The 23027-nt window shown below is 40.0% G+C and overlaps 1 protein-coding gene across 1 annotated transcript in view; it reads left to right on the forward strand.

Annotated features, from left to right (window-relative positions):
* The window catches only part of MDN1 (midasin AAA ATPase 1), a 161271-nt gene that overhangs the window by 67514 nt on the left and 70730 nt on the right, over nt 1-23027 (forward strand). Inside the window, exons 32-47 of the mRNA XM_015557675.1 lie at nt 216-360; nt 2616-2745; nt 5948-6166; nt 6871-7068; nt 7995-8203; nt 9250-9372; nt 11347-11544; nt 13544-13651; nt 14000-14188; nt 17801-17890; nt 17994-18257; nt 18369-18630; nt 19814-19973; nt 20598-20714; nt 21630-21838; nt 22691-22839. Coding sequence (XP_015413161.1) covers nt 216-360; nt 2616-2745; nt 5948-6166; nt 6871-7068; nt 7995-8203; nt 9250-9372; nt 11347-11544; nt 13544-13651; nt 14000-14188; nt 17801-17890; nt 17994-18257; nt 18369-18630; nt 19814-19973; nt 20598-20714; nt 21630-21838; nt 22691-22839 — 2770 coding nt within the window. The remainder of the gene's footprint in view (nt 1-215; nt 361-2615; nt 2746-5947; nt 6167-6870; nt 7069-7994; nt 8204-9249; nt 9373-11346; nt 11545-13543; nt 13652-13999; nt 14189-17800; nt 17891-17993; nt 18258-18368; nt 18631-19813; nt 19974-20597; nt 20715-21629; nt 21839-22690; nt 22840-23027) is intronic.

A 23027-nucleotide genomic window follows, 5' to 3' on the forward strand; every position in this document is an offset into this window, starting at 1 on the left:
CCTGCACATGCCACACTGGGGATCGAGCCTGCAACCCAGGCATGTGCCTTGATCGGGAATTGAACCATGACCTCCTGGTTCACAGGTCAATGCTCAACCACTGAGCCAGGCTGGCTGGGCTCTTTTTCCCTTTTCAAGAGCATTGAAGACCACAAGATAGGAAGATTATGTAATAAGCCTTTTTTATCTTATCTTCAATTTTTTCTGTCTTTTAGTGTCCTTGAAGTAGAAAAGTCTCTGGTATTAGCAGAAAAAGGCAGCCTAGAGGATAAGGAAAATGAAGTAGAGCTGTTGACTGCTGGGAAAAAATTCCGTATCTTAGCAACCATGAACCCAGGGGGCGACTTTGGAAAAAAAGAGGTATAACTATGTTCTTGAAGTATACTTTTGACCATATCTTGTTGGCACCCTTAAATGCAGTATGTAAAAATACATTTGGAATTTTTATGTTGGATATAAACTGGGTAAAAGGTAAAAATCAAGAAAGATATTTTAGGATTATTATAAGGTTGGAAAATAATTCTGACAGATAAACATTTTTTTATTTGACATCTCACTTTGCGTATGTGCCTGAAATTTCATTCTTCCAGTCATTTGCACAGTTCTTTACATATGTTACTATAATAAATTCTCAAAAGACTCTGAGAAAGTTAATCTACTTTTGTGGATGAGAAAAGCTGAGACTGAAATTCATCTCCACCTCTGCTTCTACAGTCTACTCCCTTAAACACGAGTGTGCTTTATGAGTGACTTTAAAGTCCCAAAAAAGAAATGCCAGCCAAGAACCTCTTTTGGTTTTGCAGGTGGAACATGTGTATCTGTTCTCTAAAGCAGCGGGCACCAACCTTTTGGACCTCACAGAACACCGGTTGGCGACCATTGCTCTAAAGCAGTGGTTCGCAACCTGTGGGTCACGACCCCTTTGGGGGTTGAACGACCCTTTCACAGGGGTCACCTAAGACCATCGGAAAACACATATATAATTACATATTGTTTTTGTGATTAGTCACTATGCTTTAATTATGTTCCATTTGTAACAATGAAAATACATCCTGCATATCAGATATTTACATTACGATTCATAACAGTAGCAAAATTGCAGTTAGGAAGTTGCAACGAAAATAATTTTTTTTAAACATTTTATTGATTTTTTACAGAGAGGAAGGGAGAGGGACAGAGAGTTAGAAACATCGATGAGAGAGAAACTTCCATCAGCTGCTTCCTGCACACCTCCCACGGGGGATGTGCCTGCAACCAAGGTACATGCCCTTGACCGGAATCGAACCTGAACTCCAGTCCGCAGACCGACGTTCTATCCACTGAGCCAAACCGGTCAGGGCACAACGAAAATAATTTTATGGTTGGGGGTCACCAAAACCTGAGGAACTGCAAAGGGTCGCAGCATTAGGAAGATTGAGAACCACTGCAAAGGATTCTGTGGGTCACCTCAGAATGTTAGAAAGAAAAGGCTGCAGATGGTTTCTTCTCTTTGGAGGAGGGTTTTAGGATCCAGCCAGGATCTAAACATCTCAAGTCCTGGGATTTTAGGCTCAAAAAGCTTCTCAGTGGAGGAGTCTGCATTAATTTGCCCGTCTGGTTAGCTTAAGTTTTAGCCAAAGATTGCCAACTTTTATTTTGCATGTCTAGCAAAAAGATAGGATTCTGAAGACCTGAGGCATTTCTTATCTAGGCTGACGATGAGGAACACTCTTGTGTTCCCTGGGTCTTTATTTTTATTTACTTTTTATTGATTGATTTTAGATGGAGGAGGGGAGGTAAAGAGAGAGAACATTGATTTGTTGTTCCACTTATTTATGCATTCATTGGTTGCTTCTTGTATGTGCTCTGATTGGAGATCAAACCTGCAACCTTGGCGTACTGGGACGATGGTCTAACCAACTGAGCTACCCGGACAACTCTGGGTCTTCATTGAGTGCTCCTGGTCCTGTTGTGGTAGACTAGACAGTGGATGGAGTTTATTGTCAAGTAAAAGGAAAGTGATGGTAAACAGAGAACTACATGCATATGCCATTGCAAACTTTTGTGAATAGAGGTTAACTGACCTAGGGAAAGGGTAAGAAGGGTAAGAGGAATCAGGGTAGAGACCCTAAGACTGGAGGGACTAAACAATTGTTTGTTACACAGCAGATAAAATATATACCTCATAATTGTACTCTGAGCCACATAGAAGCTATCTCTTTCTACTTCAGACAGTTCTCCCTATGGGAAGATAGCATTATTTTTTCTAAAGCATTGGTTATGTAACTACAGGTAAAATAAAAGAATGGTCTTTGCTTGGGGGAAGGTGTTCAGGATAGGGAGGTGTCCAGATGGGCTCGAGTCCTATTTGTACCGCTTACACTCTGCATGACTTTGAAGCTCTGTACCATGTCTATCAAGAAAGTGATGGGTTGAAAAGTGTGATGGAGATTATTGAGATGACATAGAAGGAGCCAGGACAAAATAAGTCTTCAGTAAATTGCAACTAGTAGTTGAGGGTAATAAAAGAAGCATCTGGTACTTGTCAGACTAACAGCTAATATTTTTTGAAATGATTTATTTTCTAGCTTTTCTCAAAGGTACTACATTCACATTACAGTTTGTGTTCCTTACAGCTGTCTCCTGCCTTAAGAAACCGGTTTACAGAAATATGGTGCCCTCAGAGCACAAACCGTGAAGATTTAAAACAGATAATCAGCAGTAATCTTCGTCCAGGATTGTCTCTGGGCAGAATAGATCATAAAGGTGAGGGTTTTTAGGTGGTGGTGGTAATGGGATGGAGGGGCTGTGTGTTGAAAATGAGAGATGTGGTATAGAACATTAGCAGTATGTATATATGGTGTATTATAAGGAGAAGGGGAGTTAGAGAAATAGGAACAAAATAGACCTAAGGAAATGATACTAACCTATTACCATCTATTAGATTGTCCCTTCTTCCCATTGCCTCCTTCACCAGGGTTGTTAAATTCTACCTTCCTTACTGTTTCACCTGTTACATAAAGATGAGGAAAATTTTACTTAAATTTTAGTCATTTTCACCTTTAGAAAATGTTCATAGAATTTTTTTTTTTTTTTCAGGTGATCATCATAGCCGGGTTCTCTTGTCAGGGTCTCCAGCCAGGGTCTGTAGCCAGTTCTCCAGCCAAGTTCTGTCTAGGATCTCCAGCTAGGTTCTGTAGCCATGTTCCCTCGCTAGGTTCTCCAGCCAGGTTCAGTCACCCGGTTCTAGTCAGATTGTCTTGCCATGTTCTATCCAGGTTCTGTAGCCAGGTTCTGTCTCTAGGATCTTCAGCCAGGTTCTCTCGCTAGGTTCTGTCTCTAGGTTCTATTGCCAGTTTCTGCCCAGGATCTTTTGCCATGTTCTCTCCAGCGAAGTTCTTATGTCTCTAGGTTCTGTGTAGGTTCTGTGTCTAGGTTCTGAGTAGGTTCCTGCTCATAGAATTTTATTTGTTGTTAATCCTCACCCAAGGATATTTTTTTTTCCATTGATTTTTAGAGAGAGTGGAAGGTAAGGGGGAGAGAGAGAAAGAGAAATTTCGATGAGAGAGACACATCGATTGGTTGCCTCCCACTCATGCCCAACTGGGACCGGGGATCAAACCTGCAACCCAGGTACTTGCCCCTCTGTTATGTGGTCTGATGCTCTAACCACTGGGAACACTGGCCAGGACTAGATAATGTTCATGGAATTTTAAACCGCATTTCTTTAGTTGTCACCAGCTAATTTATAATTATTAAAAAGTATTTTATGAAAAATTTCAAACATAAGGAAAATAGAATAGTATTAAAAAAAAACTCCCACATGCATAAACCTAGATTTAAGAATTCTTAAGATATCCAGTAAGAGTCAAAACGTTTATGTGGTTCCTTTTTTTTTTTTTTTAGAGTTCTTAGCTTATTAATCATCTAATGAAAAATCTACACAATCACCACAGATAACATCGCTGAAGAACCTTTACTCCTTTTTGCCAGCTCCAACACTGGCCTTTCTGCTCCTCCTGACTTCGTTCATTCTGTTCTTGTGTTCCTTTCTCTGCTTTTTGAGGTTTTCTTCTTATACAAGGCCATGTCTTGCAAGTCTTATGTTTGGGTTCATTTTTCTTTGCGGAATCACAAATCATGCCAAAGCCAGGATGGGTTTGCCACCATCAAAATATGTTCTGAATTCAGATGCAAAGATGACATCTGGTTTGGTCTCATACATTTTGACTAATTTTTCCTGAATTTCTGTGTTAGGTACTATTGCCTTCCAAGGGTGAAGGACGTCAATGGCTGTTTGCACTGAAATAGCCTGTTGGTTAGGAACTTCCTGATCCAGATAATTACTGTGTTGTTCATGATAGTGGCCAGTCTCCAAGCAGCCAGGGAAGAAGAGCATGGGGTTCTTTTTTAATTGAGCCTAGATTGATTTGATACATATATTTTTAAAAATTTTTATTAGGATACGATTGACATACAACATATTAGTTTCGGGGTACAACATAATAATTTGATATTTGTATGTATTGTGAAATGATCACTACAATAAGTATAGTTAATGTCTGTCACCATGATATATATATACATGTATCCTTGAGTTATTTCTAAAAGTGGAAATGAAGATCTTCAGAGATCCCATTTATTATGGCCAGCTTCTCCAGAATGACATTTGTATTCCCAGTGCTGTCAGCAGCTTAGCCTGCTTGGCATAGTCCTTCCAACACGGAGCTTTCATTTTTAAATCTATTATTTTATCCTTGTTAATTTAATGGATATTCTAAAATTCCATTTTCTTTCATTATTAGTGACATGGAACATTTAAAATATGTCTGGCATATTTTAAAAGAAATATTAATCATCTTATATGTTAGTATTCATTATGTATTTTTGGATAATATTCTTTATTACATTTATCACACAGGTTTCTGTATTATGTTACCTCTTAATATTTGTTGTAAAAAATACATGAACCCATCTACTTTATCACTGGTGATCTTTGTGTTTAATAGTCATGGTTTAATTCTTTGCTAACAATGGATAAAGTTATCCATTTTTTATTAAGTCCTTGATGTACCTCAAATTTATTTCACTCTGAAATGTGGATCCAAGTACTCATTGTTCCTAGACTTTTTAAGTTCCTTTTAAAGATGTGTGGGGTTTTTTCTAATTAGTATTTTTTTTCTGACCAATTAGTTTTTTTCTAACCAATTCTCAGTGTAGCCTTGAAGAATGTTGTTGAATAGTCTGTTTATATTATAGCAGTGTAAATTCCTCCTCATCGTATTTTCTTTTTTAGAAAATATTCTATGGCATTTATACTTTTTAGGTAGCTGTTTACTATTTATTTCATAAGTTATATATAGAGTGCTCTAAATTTAATTGGCCTTGCTTTCATCTATATATAACTGCTTAAGTAGTTTATTTTCAAATATTTTACAGCATGAAATTATAAGTAGAATAGCCATTTAAATACCTAAATAATGAAATAAAATGTATAAATTTTGTAATTTACTGAATTCTGATTGTTGCATTGATTTAAGAAAACCAAAAGTCTGAACTAAATGGCCCTAAAAATGTGGGATTTCCCATTCTAGGGAATCATTTTATAATATAGTAAAATTTGTATATTTTTCTAAGATCTTTGTGTCTTAACTTCAAAATTGTGTCTAAATATGAACCAAATGAATATTTCTTTGAGTTTTCAGAGTGTAACTTTTATCTAGACTATAATACCCATGTATTTTTGTAAAACATTTTTGTATGTGTAGAATTATATTTATGACCCCTCTGGAATGCAATAAGAGCTATGGAAATCCCCCCCTTAGAAGAAACATTAATGTGAATTCACAGAGATTTGCAGATAATCCACGGATCATAGAGTCACTTTAGGCCATCTGTTGGCCCCAGATTACAAGCCCCCTGTTTTAGGTGTTCCTAAGTGGTAAATACTTGCTTCCTTGTGTTGTAGGGGCTGACATAGCTGAAGTGATGCTGGATTTCATTGACTGGCTGACCCACCAGGAATTTGGCCGAAGGTGTGTGGTCAGTATCAGAGATATCCTGTCCTGGGTTAACTTCATGAACACAATGGGGGAGGAAGCTGCTTTGAAAAGGCCAGAGACCATCTCCACTGTGACAACTTTTGTCCATGCTGCATGCCTGGTGTACATAGATGGAATAGGTTCAGGTATGTTGTCTGTTAGCTGGTGGAACAAGGGGTTAGGGTAAAGCGGAGGATGAAATAGAGCAAGTCCAGACCTCTTACCCAGATACTTTATAGAATCACTTACTCTAACAAGATGGCTTTCTTGTGTGCCCTTACTCCAAGGCACAAAATGGCTTTCCTTTTCTTTCTACTCCTTTTGAGATGTGGTTGGTATAAAAGATATGCCAAAAACTTCTCATTACTTATAGGCAAAGGACTTAATAACCATGAAGTGGTGATTCTGAATAGAAAGAATGCTGTTGGAAATGCCCTTGCTCTTGAAGGACTGGATAATTTTTTTTAATATCTATATCTTACTGATTTTTTATAGAGAGGAAGGGAGAGGGATAGAGAGTTAGAAACATTGATGAGAGAGAAACATTGATCAGTTGCCTCCTGCACACTCCCTACTGGGGATGTGCCTGCAACCAAGGTACTGCCCTTGACCGGAATTGAACCTGGGACCCTTCAGTCCGCTGGCAAATGCTCTATCCACTAAGCCAAACCTATTAGGACTAACATCAGCCTTTGATCAACTGCCTCCTGAAGCCCTCCACCGGGGTTTGAATCTGCAAACCCGGACATGTGCCCTGATTAGGAATCGAACCCGCAGCCTTTAGGTACACAGGATGATGCCCAACCTACTGAGCCACACCAGCTAGGGCAAATAAAATAGTTTCTTTTAGGAGTCACTTCCTCTGGGTTTGGTACAGCCCTCTTGGCTCGCAAAGAATGTCTGAAATTCCTAATCAAGAAACTTTCCAAGATAGTCCGACTTACAGAATGTCAGAAAAGTGAATTAAAGATTTATGACAGGCTCAAAGCCAAGGAATTCACTGGAATAGATAATCGTTGGGGAATTCATCCATTTTTTATACCAAGAGGTAAGGATGATTGTAAATAAATGAAGATTCTCTTCTTATATATCATAGGTTCTTGACTTTTACTATGACTTTTTGTTTTATTCCATCATACTAATCATGATTTTTGAACTAGTTATCTGAATTAGAATCTGACTTGGCATACCCTTGATTGTGAGTAGTTAACATATGAGTTGGCATGTAAAAGTAGGGTAAAAGATAGTTTTAATCTATGAATAAATTGTCTTATAAAAACGCATTTGTTTATTATTTGGTGCTCAAAAGAAGAGCTTTCCTATAGTAACAATTGAGTCCATATATTCCAATTATAGAAACACTTTAAAAAAAAAATAGTTTTGCATATCCTTGAGGGCAGGTTTGTATCACTTAACTGTCCCTGGCGTCTGATATGCAGACTAGCAGTCAGTCATAGGCATTCAGAAAATGTGTTGATTGAATGAATGGATGAACAAATGATTGATTAAATGGAAAATGAAGGTGATGCATCCTGAATTGTCTTGGTGGCCTGAAAACCTTGGATGAAATTGTTTAATATGGCACCACCTATCCCATATGTCTAGTTTACACTTGACTTTTAGAAAACTACCTACTTATAAAGGTAAATTGTACAAGTACCTGCAGTATTTCCAGGTATAGGTTGTGATAGGTCCAGCTTTCCTATGTGGTAGTTATATGTATAGGTAGAAGAGATGGAGAGATTTGTGCAGTAGACACAATTAAGGAACGCATGCTTCTGGCTATTCCGCTAAAGCATTTTATGGGCCCCAAAGTGGGGAAATGTTGAAACAGGGCTAAGCATTTTTACCACAGATGGCATCTCACTTACTGATAGTCTACTTGGTGGATTCTCATAATCTTGGGTTGACGTGTATATATGATTTGGTGATGTCCAGCTTAAATATGTGGATTTTTTTTTTTCTCCTCTTAAGGACCTATCCTTCACAGGAATAACATTGCGGACTATGCACTCAGTGCTGGCACCACAGCTATGAATGCCCAGAGGCTCTTAAGAGCTACAAAACTGAACAAACCCATTCTCCTGGAAGGCTCCCCTGGTGTGGGCAAGACGAGTTTGGTGGGAGCATTAGCAAAGGCTTCGGGCAACACTCTTGTTCGAATCAACTTATCAGAGCAGACGGTAAGCTCAGTAGTCCTACAGCTGATGAGGACAAGTATAGGGAGTAATGTTTGTATCTGCTTATAATCTAATCAGGAAGAGTGATGACATTTTCAGTATCCCAAATACTTCATGGCTATGAAAGATCACAGCAACGTGACCTTCCAAAATAATTATTTTGAATTCATTATGAAATATGTAATAATATTCACTCTGCTTTATTCTAACTCCTTTGAGAATTACCCACTTCAGTATTTATTGTAATACTAGAGGCCTGGTGTACGTGCACTGGTGGGGTCCCTTGGCCTGGCCTGCTCCCTCTTACAATCCAGGACCCCTCCAGGGATGTTGGAGAGCCGCTTTCAGCCTGATCCCTGCAGGCCAGGCTGAGGGACCCCACTGGTGCACGAATCCATGCATCCGGCCTCTAGTATGCATATAACATCTTTGGTTAATCTCTTGCTGCCTTTCCCCTTCCCCCTTCCCTCTGAGATTCATCAGTCTGTTCTATGTTTCCATGCCTGTGCGTTGAGCATCTGCCCCCTGGTGGTGATTGCACATCATAGCTGCCGGCTGGTTGGCTAGTCACAGGCTTTTATATATATAGATAACCTCTTTTTATTTTTGTCCTTTCTAAAATAAAAGTTAGTAGAAATAAAATGATCTTTAAACAACCTTATGAAAATGTGTAAGAGAGATGACAAATTAAATGAGAATCTCTTGGAATGGGGTCTGAGAGCAGGGCCTGGGCATTGTTGTTAGTTTTTATTTTGTTTTTTTTGGTGTGTTTTTTAAAGTTTGCCAATTAGTTTCCAAGTACAGCCATAGTTGAGAACTACTGATGTGGAGCTCCAGCTCCAATTGATGTATACTTGGAGCATTGTGATGAGAAGGTTCTTGGGGCACGTCTGGGATCCTGGTAAAGAATGCTGGGAGTAATTAGTTCTGTCTTGGGAGTAAGAAGGAAAAGTGGCACAAAGCACAAGTATTTATCATTTTAGATTTTAGGTCTTGGGATCTAATTTTTATGTAATTTTGGCTTTTTCTCACTTCTTCCCTTCCCAAAGGACATCACAGACCTGTTTGGAGCAGATCTACCTGTTGAAGGTGGCAAGGGAGGAGAGTTTGCCTGGCGTGATGGCCCCTTGCTGGCAGCTCTGAAGGCCGGCCACTGGGTTGTGTTGGATGAGGTGAGGGGATTGTCCACCATGCCGAGGATGGGATGCCAAGTGTGAAGAGCAGCCAGATTTTTCATAGCTCTAGGGCATTTCTCAGTGGATGATCATGCTGTTGCCTAGTAAAGACAAATTCTCTAATGAAAAGAATCCTCCATGGTTTCTTTTAAAGAATAAAAATAGTCACTTACCAGAAAGCACAAATAGAAGCCCTTCTCTATTTGTAACCTACAAGCTATCCTGCTTTTGTAAGGTAATCTCCAGAGAATAACTGCCTCTTCACTAGTGTTTTCTTGTAGTCTCTGGCAGGCTTGCCGTTTGTATTTTATGGGTATTTTACAGTGTCAGGCACCTCATGTTTCATCAGTGCAACAGAGCCTGTGAAAGTTATCTTAAGAACACACGTACAAAAATAGAAGATAATCCATGTTATATGTGTATATTGGATAAACTAATGACCAGAAGAACAGAGCATGTTATGAGACCTGTGCTAACTGCTGAATCTCAGTGACTGGCAGGCAACTTGAGAAAGGAAAAATGATACACAAAAATAAAAAATCTAAGGTTGTGACTAAAGGAGTCAAATCAGTTTGGGATGTGCCGTGTTCATGCTAATTTAGGAAAAGGCTAAGAAGTAGTTGTGGAGCTTTAATTACTAGAGTGATGAAAGTGCTACAGATGAAACCTGACATAGGCCCAGCTGGTTCCCTGAGTTCAGACCCCTTTGGTCAGAGGGTGGTGCTGAGCATTCCTTTTCTGCAGAGCTGCTTCCTACTTACTAGAGATACTAAGGAGAGAGTTGTTTCCGCTTCCCCCCCACCTTCCCCAAAGATTTTTTGGAAAAGGATGTGTGATAGAATATTCATTATCCAGGAAAAAAGAATGCTGAGTTTTAAAGCTTAAGACTTCTGACCATATTCCAATTGGATGGAAATGCACCTCGGGACCACAAGGCACTGGACTTGCAATCATACTTCACCAGTTGGAAATATACAGAGGAGTTTGTGCTTGTGTAAACATGACATTTGAAATTGTAATGTAGTTTGTGTTTGCCCATTTGAATTTTACTGATTCACATTTTCCCAATTGAAATTTTCCATATTACCTAAAACCACTCATACTTCCCATCCCTGAGCTCTGAACTCAGCATCTGAAGACCTCCATTCAGCTCTGTTCATTTGTGGCACAAAATCCTTGTATTCATTCTTGTTCACAAAACTGTTAGTGAAAGTTAGCTATGTAGATCCATTTTATGTAGTTTATATCATGATTTTTAGGCCCATTTGGAGATTATTCAGCATTTGAGCTGGGAAAGATACCTACTTACCTAAGTATGTAGAGCGCTATCTTGCCTCATCTTTTAAAACCCCAGAGTACAAAAGAGATATATCTATGTATTGGCAAGTTTTTCTTTCTTTTTTTTTAATATATTTTATTGATTTTTTTACAGAGAGGAAGGGAGAGAGATACAGAGTCAGAAACATCGATGAGAGAGAAACATCGATCAGCTGCCTCCTGCACATCTCCCACTGGGGATGTGCCCGCAACCCAGGCACATGCCCCTGACTGGAATCGAACCCGGGACCCTTAAGTCCGCAGGCCGACGCTCTATCCACCGAGCCAAACCGGTTTCGGCGGCAAGTTTTTCTTTAAGCTATGATTTATGAAGTAGGTCAGTATGGGTGCACATAATAGATTCAGTTTAAATTTAGAGAAGATTTTAACTCCTTTTTGAAAAATTCAGCCTTAATACTTATTTAGTTTACTTAAATATTGATAATTTATATACATAAAATCCAACATGTATATGAAAGACTAGTAGGATGAATACACATTATCTATCACTCAGTTTAAGAAATAGGATGTTTCCAATACTGTTTGAGCTTCTTCTTACTGAAAATAACACTATCTTTTGTGCATATTATCCCTCTGCTTTTTGTTATGTTTACACTGCATATATAACACGTGTGTATTTTCTTCTCCAAATAGCTCAACCTGGCTTCTCAGTCTGTATTGGAAGGACTCAATGCTTGTTTTGACCACCGAGGAGAAATCTATATTCCTGAGTTAGGAATGAGCTTTCAAGTACAGCATGAAAAGACAAAGATTTTTGGTTGTCAAAATCCCTTTAGACAAGGAGGCGGGAGGAAAGGCTTGCCCAGGTCTTTCCTTAACAGATTTACTCAGGTGAGATATCCTGTTACACGGAGACCACATGTGGAGTGTTGGGAGTGATAAGACTGCTTTCTGAAATATAGTTATTAGGAGGTCCTCTATGAGAATGAGGGAGAATTATTTTAAAGATTTGTTTTTCAATTCCATGTCTATATGATGAATATCAATGCAACTGCTTCCCATTATCATTTTTCTTCTGGTGTGAATCCCTTATTTAATGTCCGAGAGGACGTGGTTTATTTTCAGTTGGAGGAGAGTAAGGTCGCCACTTTCTGTAGGATTCTATTACTGTTCTCAGGATTAAGGCCAGCGTAAACCTTTTCAAGTGTCTACATGATCTATGAAGACATTATAAGAACTTTATAATGAAAACAATGCATTTTAATTAAAGAAAAGTCAGAACAGAAAACTACCATGAAGAATTAAAAATCCAGTATTCTCCATACCAAAGTCAACTATAATTCATATTTGTTATATTTTCCTACTGCCTTTATTCACATTTGCAGAGATAGTAAAGAGCAAGAGAAGGCGAGCATATGCTCAATTATTTTAACATCTGTTTTTTAAAGTTTGGCTAATCTAGAGGTTTGGAAATGGCTGTAGATGTTAGTTTTATTTAATGTCCCCGTCCCTTGATAATTAAGAATTTCCTAAGTATTTTCTGAGAATAGTTTATTATGAAAAATTTCAGATATTGAAAAGCTGAACAGATTTATATGTTCATATAAATTCAGAATTTTGATAGGAAATTTAAAAAAAATATACTTAAAAATGAATTGCATTTATCTTCTTTTCATTAGTTGAGTGGAGCTAACAGAAAAAAACCCCCAAGTTGCTTTATATTTCAACTAGAGGCCCGGTGCACAAAAATTTGTGTACCAGTGGGGGAGGGGTCCCCTCAGCCTGGCCTGTGCCCTCTCGCAATCTGGGACCCCTCGCGGGATGTACACCTGCTGGCTTAGGCCTGTTTCCTGGGGAATCGGGCCTAAGTTAGTAGTCAGACATTCCTCTGGCAGCCCGGGAGCCCTAGGGAGATGTCCACTTGCCAGTGGGGAGCAGGCCTAAGCTACAGTCGGACATCCTTAGCACTGCTGAGGAGGGGGGAGATGCTCCCACCACTACCGCTGTGCTGGCAGCCACCAGCCTGGCTTGTGGCTGAGCAGAACTCCCCCTGTGGGAGCACACTGACCACCAGCGGGCATATCCTGCATTGAACGTCTGCCCCCTGGTGGTCAGTGTGTGTCATAGTGACCAGTCATTCCCAATTGTTCTGCTGTTAGGGTCAATTTGCATATTACCCTTTTATTATATAGGATAGAGGCCTGGTGCACGCGTGGGGGCCGGCTGGTTTGCCCTGAAGGTTGTCCCGGATCAGGGTGGGGGTCCCGCTGGGGTGCTTGGCCAGCCTGGATGAGGGGCTGATGGCTGTTTGCAGGCTGGTATAGCTCCCCCTAGTGGGGATCCTCACCCCATGGGGGTTTGGCCAGCCTGGGTGAGGGGCTGAGGGCTGTTTGCAGGCTGGCCACACCCCCTTCAAGGTTGGGGAGAGGGCCCCGCTGGGGCACCTGGTCAGCTTGGGTGAGGGGCTGAGGGCTGTGTTAGACTGGCCACGCCTGTGGGCTGGAAGCAGGTATCTGGGATTTATTTAACTTCTATAATTGAAACTTTGTAACCTTGAGCGGAGCTCAGGGCTGGCAGAGCAGGTGGGAAGCTTGGCTTCCTCCATCGCCGGGGGCAACCCAAACCTCCTTCTTGCTCCAGCTCCGTGACTGCCGCCATCTTAGTGACCGAGTGAGGAAGTGATGGTTAATTTGAATATTACTCTTTTATTAGATAGGAAGATTTTTATGCTTCTGTATCCTAAAAATGCAAGAAGTTTCTAGAACAGAAAAAACTGTGTGTGTGTGTGTTACAGCTGATGTCAAAAATTTTACATCAAAGCGTTAGTCATTTTTGGTGTTTAGTAAAGAGAAACTATAGTATCTCTCCATGTTATTTTTGGATTTTATAGGTCTTTGTGGATCCCCTTACAGTAATTGACATGGAGTTCATTGCCAGTACTCTGTTTCCAGCCATTGACAAAAATATTGTTAAGAAAATGGTTGCTTTCAACAATCAGGTAAATACCTATTTGTATTAATTATTCTTTATTTTCCTGGCTATAATTGAACTATTATTTTCTGGGACACTACCAAATTACCAGCCTTTCTGATATAAATCACAAGTTTATAGTGGGAGGGAAGCTACTAATTTGAGGGTTACAGTAGTTCAGTTTTGTTGTATGTATCAGTGTTAATGCTTACAGGATATTCCTTGCATTTAGAAGTTTGGATTGAAAAAGGAGACATCTAAATCAAGCCTATTCATTTCTGTTTCAGATTATGTATGCATTTGTAATATGAGAATAGTACTTAATGCTGTGCTTAGCAATGGGACATGTTTTTCAATAAAGGTATTTTCTTTTTAGATTGATCATGAAGTGACTGTTGAGAAGAAATGGGGGCAAAAAGGAGGACCATGGGAATTCAACCTCCGGGACCTTTTCCGCTGGTGTCAGTTGATGCTGGTTGACCAGTCCCCTGGCTGCTATGATCCTGGTCAGCATGTGTTTTTGGTCTATGGTGAAAGAATGAGAACCAGGGAAGACAAAGAAAAGGTGAGTATCACATTTTTGCTTTGTGTTTCTTACCATTTGGAAATTGATTTCTTCACAAGGGAGAGAAGGGGCATACTCACAAATATTAAATTTAGTAAAGCTGCTTGGAAATTTAGAAATTAAGGGAAGAGCCTATACATTTATCTACTTCAGGGTCTCACAGTATAGAGTAGTTTGCGTTGAAGTACACACTGTGCTCACTTAGCTGAATCCTCATGATTGCAAACTTTCCTATAACAGTATTGCCTCCAGTAATAAAGAACTAGGTTTCCATCCTCTTTCCATGCACAAAGGGATGAAGCAGCAGCAGGAAGAGACACCCACTAGGAGAGGAGGGCTTTTTTTTTTTTTAAGGGTTTTTTGTTTTTAAATAAGTGTTAGATTACACAGTATTTTATCTGAAAAGTGTAAGTGGATATAAAAAGAAGATAATCTAAATGGCAATAAAAATACCCCTTCATAAATGGAAAATAAAACTTGAATTCCCAGCTTAATAAACTGTAGCAATGTGTGCATTTTACTTTGTGGTAAAGTCTTTCACTGAATGCTCAAAATAGCTACAGGTGGCAGGTGCTGTCATGACCTCTTCCAGATGAGGGACCAAGGCTAAGAGTCATGGCGTCTCACAAGTAGCAAGTGGTAGAGCCAGCTCTCAGCCCAGACCTTTCCACATTGCTATTCTGCCTCATCACAAGCACTTAAAACTAATTAATTAACACAGATCTATGCTTTAGAAGCAGTAACTTCCTTCCTGAAATCTGACACTGTGGCTCTCTCAAAGTGCATGTACTTTTCACACCTTCGATTCTGCTGAGTGCCCAGATCCCTCTGTATGTGGTATTCAGCATCTAGTTAGATGGTAACAACTCATTTATTGTGTGTAAGTGGCTTTCTGTCATTATAATCAGGACAGAATGTTCAGCTAGTATTCTTTTTACAGCTTTATTGATATACAGTTCATGTACTGTCAACTAATATTTTAATTTTTTTATTCTCTTACTAGGTACAGTGTGTTCATTGTGGCTAGACACTGGCCAGTTGTTGGGTAATTGAGGCTGGTCAGATGGTGCATCACTGTAGGCTGTGGAAGGTTTCCACCACTCCTCTAATTGAGTTATTATAATTGACCAAATAGATTTTTCTGAAAAATAAAATAAAATGGTAGGAGACATAAGAATAGGAGAAAGGCTATAATAGCTGGAAGGGTTCAGATAAATTAGATCTGACTTTATAAAGCAAAATGAACCAGCTAGATTGTGAAAGTATTTATAATTTTTACTCTGGTGGATTATCAGGGCAAGGAGATGATATGTTTGAGAGTGGATTATAAAACCAGAAATTGCCTGGCTTTATAATCCAGGAGTAGGTTACAAGAGCAATTTAGCCTGTGCTGCATGTTGACCCGCATTCAGTGTTTAGCATTGATTGTGATTTTACCTTTTTTTCCTCTTAATATTTTCTGAAATCTATGTATGTATATATGTATGTATGCATGTTGAGATATAATTGACATGTAACATTAGTTTCAGGTGTACAACACGATTTGATATTTGTATACATTGCAAAGTGATCACCATAATAAGTCTAGTTAATATCTATCACCTTACATAGTACAAACTTTTTTTTTCTTTTGATGAGAACTTTTAAGATCTACTCTTAGCAACTTTCAATATATAATACAGTATTGTTAACTACAGTCACCATGCTGTACACTATATCCCCAGAACTTATTTATTTTACTAGAAGCACAGCGCATGAAATCATGCAGCCAACTGCTCAACCCCCTGCTTGCCTGGTTGCCCCATGAATCCTGTTTCTCAGTCATTTGGTAGCCCCTCACTGACCCCCCTGCTGGCCTGCTCACCCCATGCAGCCTGTTTGGTCGTCCATTCTGTTGTGATGGTCGCTTAGGCTTTTATTATTATAGATAGTCAACATACTATAGTGATTATGTACATTATAGCCCCATGACTTGCATACAATAGCATTATTTTTATTTTATGACTTCAGTCCAGTCTGCAATGATGTGTATAAGTGACATTTTGTTATGAACAAGCAACTTGGTGGCTGGAATTTTCCTGCTGCTAAGGTCTAAATTGGTGTTTTTTATTACTCCCCCATCACCCCTCCTCCTTTTCCCACCCCTGCCCCAACTGGTCAGTTTTAAGAAGTAAGGTTAATGGAAAGTTTTCTAACAGTGTTCCTGCTAAGGAAGAGATAACTAAATGTAAATAATGAGAGAAGTAACTTTTGGTTGTCAAGTTACATAAATATTTAGAACAGCGGTTCTCAACCTGTGGGTCGCGACCCCTTTGGGGGTCGAACAACCCTTTCACAGGGGTCGCCTAAGACCATCGGCAAACATATATATAATTACATATTGTTTTTGTGATTAATCACTATGGTTTAATTATGTTCAATTTGTAACAATGAAAATACATCCTGCATATCAGATATTTACATTACCATTCATAACAGTAGCAAAATGACAGTTATGAAGTAGCAACGAGAATAATTTTATGGTTGGGGGTCACCACAACATGAGGAACTGTATTAAAGGGTCGCGGCATTAGGAAGGTTGAAAACCACTGATTTAGAAGGATAATATAGTGCTTTTGGAGTCAGACTGCCTTAGATTTAAAATCAGTTACTGACCATGAGCAAATCATATAACTTGTGAATCTTATCCATCTGCATATATAAAAGCCTAAGTGACCAGATGACCAGTTGCTATGATGCACACTGACCAACGGGGCAGATGCTCAACGCAGGAGCTGCCCCCTGGTGGTCAGTGCACGCCCACAGTGGGAGTGCCGCTCAGCTAACCTAAAGGCACCAGACTCTGGGCTCACTGCTGGCAAGCATAGCTGCAGTAGCCCTAGTCTCTCCTACCTCCGTGGCAGCACTATCGAATGGTGGCTACTGGGTGGGAGGGGCAAGCACAGCGTGGCCTGGATGAGCAGGAGCAGAATGGCCGGCCCAGGCTAGGGCTCTTCCCCGGCTGCCTGCTGCTTTGCATACTACTACATCCCCCAAGGGGTCCCGGATTGCGAGAGGGCACAGGTCCGCCTGAGGGACCCCATCAGTGCATGAATCTGTGCACCAGGCCTCTAGTATCTACATAATAGGAAGAATATCTAGTTTGCAAGGCCAAAAGGATTAGAAGTAATCTCTATTAAAACACCCACTATAACATTTGGCACATAGTAGGTACTCAAGAAATAGGCATTGTTCTTTATACTATTCATATTGTTGACTTTGTCTATCTTTTTAGCCTGTATCTTGAATGATGAAAGCAGATTTCTTTTTTTATCTCTAGATTTGCCATTGTATTCATGCTTTATTTTAATTATGGTACATTCACACTGAAATCTCAAACAGTTTGAGACTATATGACTGGGTCTTTTCTTGAGCTCCAATTTGCTTTCATTCTAAAGAATTAAATGTAATAAGAGAAAATCCCAAAGGATAAAGATATTGTGAGTAGTTTTCTCACAATATTGTGACTGAAATTGCTGTGCATGTTTTCTAGAAGTATTTATTCTAGAAGGTGTGACTCAGAATTTGATGGAGTGATTTGTGTTTTGATTGTACACCATCTTCTTCCTTTAGGTCATTGCTATATTTAAGGATGTGTTTAGTTCAGATTCAAACCCATACATGGGAACCAGACTATTTCACATCACTCCCTATGATGTTCAGGTGAGACGACCAGCAAAATTCTCTGTTCTTTTACAATTCTCTGATTTCTCTTTGTCCCACTACCAGGCACACTTGCTAAGTCTCACTGGCATGTCTTTTTCAGCTGGGCTACTCAGTCCTTTGCCGTGGCGGCTATGTTACTCCCCCATCCCGCCATCCCCTGTTGCTCCTGCACCAGTCGTTACAGTCTCTGGAGTCGATTATGAAGTGTGTGCAGATGAGCTGGATGGTCATCCTTGTGGGCCCAGCCTCTGTGGGCAAGACCAGTCTGGTCCAGCTCCTGGCACAACTTACTGGTCACACATTAAAGATCATGGCTATGAACAGTGCAATGGATACGACAGAGCTTCTGGGCGGGTTTGAGCAGGTAATTGTCCAATTGGTAGTCTTCCTTGGTGGTGGTGACTATAAGAAGCAGCAGTCTTTGGCTCTGGCAAACGGCTATCATAAATCCACATGCTCGCTCTGGATATTTCAGGTTGACCTTATACGGCCCTGGAGGCAGCTGCTAGAGAAGGTGGAGAGCACTGTGAGGGCACTGTTAAGAGACAGCCTCCTTGTCAGTGCTGACGATGCAGAAGTAGTCCTGCGGGCCTGGAGTCATTTCCTTCTGACATACAAGCCCAAATGTCTTGGAGAAGATGGTAAAGGTGTCACGATGGAGATTGTCAACAAGCTGGAAGCAGTATTATTGCTTATGCAGCGACTCAACAATAAAATCAACTCATACTCCAAGGCAGGTGTGTGTTTGGACGTGTGTATCAGACATTCACCATTGTCCATTTAGTGTCCATTTACAGGAAATGTATTTGTAAATGTAATGCCCATAAATTTTTTAGTGATTATTAGCACCCAAATTTTGAAACTGTTGGTCTTAGAAAGTAAACTGAAGCTGATGTGCAGTATCCACAATTGGTGATCCTAAACAGGGCAACCAAGGAAGAAATTGGCTTCTGAGCTGATGGTTTATTTTGTGTATAATCAGTTGTAATGACAAAGCTATAAGCTGGTCTTATTGTTTATTGGCCTTTTGAGAAGACTTAACCCTACCAGACCGCTGTACCGATTTTTCGGTAATTTCCACACAAGATGGAATATTGGCGCTAGATGAAAGGTAGATGAAAGGTAGACCTATTTTCTACAATGTCTCCAAGTTTCATCTTATTCTAACCACTTGTTTGCATGTAACTAACATTTTTCTATATCATGTAGGTTTTTTCTCTTTAATGCTCAGGAGCCCAGGTATAGGGGACAGTTAGGTTCAGGGCCGCAGGCCTGGTAGGGTTAAGGGGGGGAAGAAAATGAGGAGACAAGGCTGGATGGGTCTAAAAACTTTGAAAATTCAGAGAGCAGCACAGAAAAGTGTTCAGAAAGGGAAGTCGGGGGTCCAAGAGGAAACCTCCCTATTCTATGTCCCACGTGGTAGCTCCCATGCCATCCCAAATCGCCACGTATGTGGCTACTGGCCTGTGTGCAGAGAATGAAATATAAATTATAAAGCACTAGGCAAGTAAATACCAGTTGTTACTATAATCATATCATTATAAAGGAAGCCTAGTTTAATGACATTATTTTGATTGTGCCAACTGATAACACTTGTTTGTAATAAGTGCAGTAATTCATGGGAGACATTATTTTCCTTCTGCCATTTGAGAAATTATAGCACATAAGGATTATTTATCCTTTCCACCCTCAAGTCACCTTTATCTACCCAGAATGCTATTAAGAAGTATTTTCTGCCCCCAAACCTTTTTTCTTATCTATTTTCTTTAAACAAAACCACAATTTTTTTCCTATTGACTCTTTTATGAAACTTTAAAAAATCAGGACAGGAGTTTTTGACTTTATTTTAATAAACTTAGTTTTTGTTGTTGTTTTTATTGTCCTGGTTTGAAATTAAGTGATGTGGCTGTGACATTTCAGAGTTTGCCAAACTTGTGGAAGAGTTCCGAAGCTTTGGGGCGAAGCTTGTGCAGTCATCCAGTGGCGGCAGCCATGGCACCTTTGAATGGGTCGACAGCATGTTGGTTCGGGCCCTGAAGTCTGGAGATTGGCTTTTGATGGATAACGTTAACTTTTGCAAGTAAGGACCGTCTGCCCAATCATGAGTGAGCCTGACTGAAATTTGGAATATGCTTGTCAGAGTAGATACTGAGGTAGAAGTTTTGGTGTTTTCAATACGCTGTTCCTTAAGTAGAAGTGCATTCTCAGCCCTGTTATGTAGATTTCTCCCTGTGTTGAACTTATTAGTTGGTAATTAGACAGCTGCAAGATTTTAGTGAGCTGAACTGAAGGCTAACAGAGTTGGATTACATTTCCAGTCGTCTTTGAGTCCTTATTTAATACCAGAATGACCAGATAATGGTCATTTTTGAGTGCAGATTTCTGAGTTAACCTTTAAGTGATAATGTTGGGAAGTGGGGGAGAGGGGAGGGGAAAAAGAGAAAAGAGTTACAGTTCAGGGAACTTGCTGTCGTTTTCCTTTATTTTTTCAGCAACTATTTTGTGATTTTACTGTGTATGGGTCTCTGGACTGTGTGCCTTGGAAGTGAAAGTGGGAATACATGGGGAAAGAGATCACAGTTCTATGTAGGGGAGTGACTTGTGCTGAGAGAAGACATGGGTCAGAAGCAGTGGGAGGCTTGTGTGAGGAAAGCAGAGTCAAGGCAGCATGTCAGTCTGTCCCCCATTTGAACTCTCTGTGCAGCCCGTCCGTGCTGGATCGTTTGAATGCTTTGCTTGAACCTGGAGGTGTCCTCACTGTTAGTGAGAGAGGAATGATAGATGGATCCACTCCCACCATAACACCACATCCCAATTTCAGGTATGTGTGCCTCTTAAGTTTCTGCCTAAGAATCTGACCGCCTTTAAAGCAGAGACTGACATTCAGTAGGCCCTTTTTAGGTATTATATTGACACACCCAGTCATAAGTATGTTCACCCATTCATTGATTCAGTTAACAAAGTATTGAGGCCCTGCTCTTTGCCATGCTCTGGGGATACAGTGGTAAATGAGAGATACAAGTCCTGCAGTGGGTTGGTGGTGAAGGGTAGAAGCAGGGAGACCAGTTACAAGCCTTTTGCAGTAGTTCAGGGAGGAGATAACGATAGTTTATACTAGGTGGTCAGATGAATAGGACATGTCAGTGGACTTGTAGGTTGAGAAAACGAGAAAGTAAGGATGCTATCTAAGTTTTTGGCTTGAGTAATGGATTAAATGGGCGTGTTCAGTGAGAAAGGGAAAAATGGCAGAGGAGCAGGTTTAGTGTGGGAGGGTCAGCAGGGAATCGCTGTTTAGTGTTGGAGATGTCCGATAGCTAGATGGAGGTGTAAACTGGACATTGAACGTATGATGCTAATTGTTTCAGGAAAACATAGTGCTTGTTTTTCTGCGCTCTGTAGGTTAGAATGATGAATTATTACTGCCTTGTTTGCGGAATATCTGAAAGTTAAGAATCTTAAAGTTCTCAGATATCACTAAAGGTGCACTGGATATACAATATTTAGTTCCTAAGGAAAGCAGGTTTACTTTAGAGAATGGATTTGCTGTATTTTGAGGAATTTGGGACTAGAAGATAGAATACACGTGACAATAGCAGACTTTTCATTCGTGGTGTCTCCCTTGATTAGTTCCCTGAAGATGAGCCAAATAAGATTTGCCCCCGGCTGTTGCTGCTGAGCCGCACCGTTGGTTGCGCTGGGATTAAATTCTTTTCCCTTTGAATTGCTGTGTTACTAGACTTTTTCTCTCAATGGATCCTGTTCATGGAGAAATATCCCGAGCTATGAGGAATCGTGGCCTTGAAATCTACATTTCAGGAGAAGGGGATGGGAGCATCCCAGATGACCTGGATCTGAAAGTTCTGCTGCACAGCCTTGGGTTGGTGGGGGACAGTGTGTGTGACACCCTCTTGGCTCTACACAGAGAGACCCAAAGTGCTTTTGTAGGTAAGGTGCTTGACTTCTAGGCCTCTGCCTCTGCAAGATTTTATTCCTGTGGAAATTCATGTGTTATTCTGCTTGGCTGCTAGTCCAGGAGTTCTCTCACGTTTAGTGTACATAGACATTACCACAAAAATGTAGATGTTCCAATAATCTCCTCCCCCCTAACAGCAGGTCTGGGTGAGGCACAGGAATTAAAAAAGTTTCCCAGGTAATTCTGATGCCTGCAATCAGAGGCCCACATGTTGGAGAATACTGCTTCAGGCACTGAGATTGTGAAGTTCATCCCTCATATCTTCAGGATCATCATATGAATTGTTTAGACAGACAGATGTTACTTCTTCTAAATGTCCAAGTGTACAAGAAAAGCAATTAATAACAGTAGTGATAATAATAAATGGAAACCTATTTATTGAATAACTATTAAGTGTTAGGTTCAATATTCATTACTTTTTTAGTATTCACATTAGTTCTGCAAGGCATGTCTTTTTATTTTACAGATAAGGCTAAGAGAAGTTGAGTAACTCATCAAAGCCAAATAGTAAATAATGACAGCTGGAATTTGAAAGTAGGTCTGTTGGATTTCAAAGAACGCGGTCCTTTATGAGGCCATGATCATTTTGCCCCCTTCATTGTGTGTCAACTTAATAGGAAGATTATATATGATCAGCTTTATCACACTTGTAGAATGTTGCCACAAGTCCATGTTGCCTCTAAAGTCCACTTAGGAGGCTTTCTAAAATAAGTATCTGGGTAGCTTTGAGTGAAATGAAGTTTGATGTGAAGGTGGAATTTCTCCATTTTCACTGGAGATTTCGCAGTCTATTGCTCATAGATGGCAATATTTTTTCTTTATAGGTTCTCCAACATCATCTATTTCAACTCTAATTCAGACAGCCTTACTCATTGTGCAGTACCTGCAGCGAGGGCTGAGTTTAGACAGAGCCTTTTCTGAAGCATGCTGGAAAGCATATGTCCGCTCCCAGCACTCACCAGCAAACCAGAAGGTACCATGAAGTGTTTCAAACTGCTTTCTAAATTATAACACTCTACATTATTTAGTACAAGGAAATTCTTTTCTGTTGATGATAAATTTAATGACCTGACCATTGCAGTTATTCTCTAGTAGAGATCTGGTATCCAGGTACTTTTCTGGAAAATAGGTTAAATGTATTATATGCTTGAAATTTATCAT

This window comes from Myotis davidii, unplaced genomic scaffold, assembly GCF_000327345.1.
Source record: "Myotis davidii unplaced genomic scaffold, ASM32734v1 scaffold269, whole genome shotgun sequence".
Lineage (NCBI taxonomy): Eukaryota > Metazoa > Chordata > Mammalia > Chiroptera > Vespertilionidae > Myotis > Myotis davidii.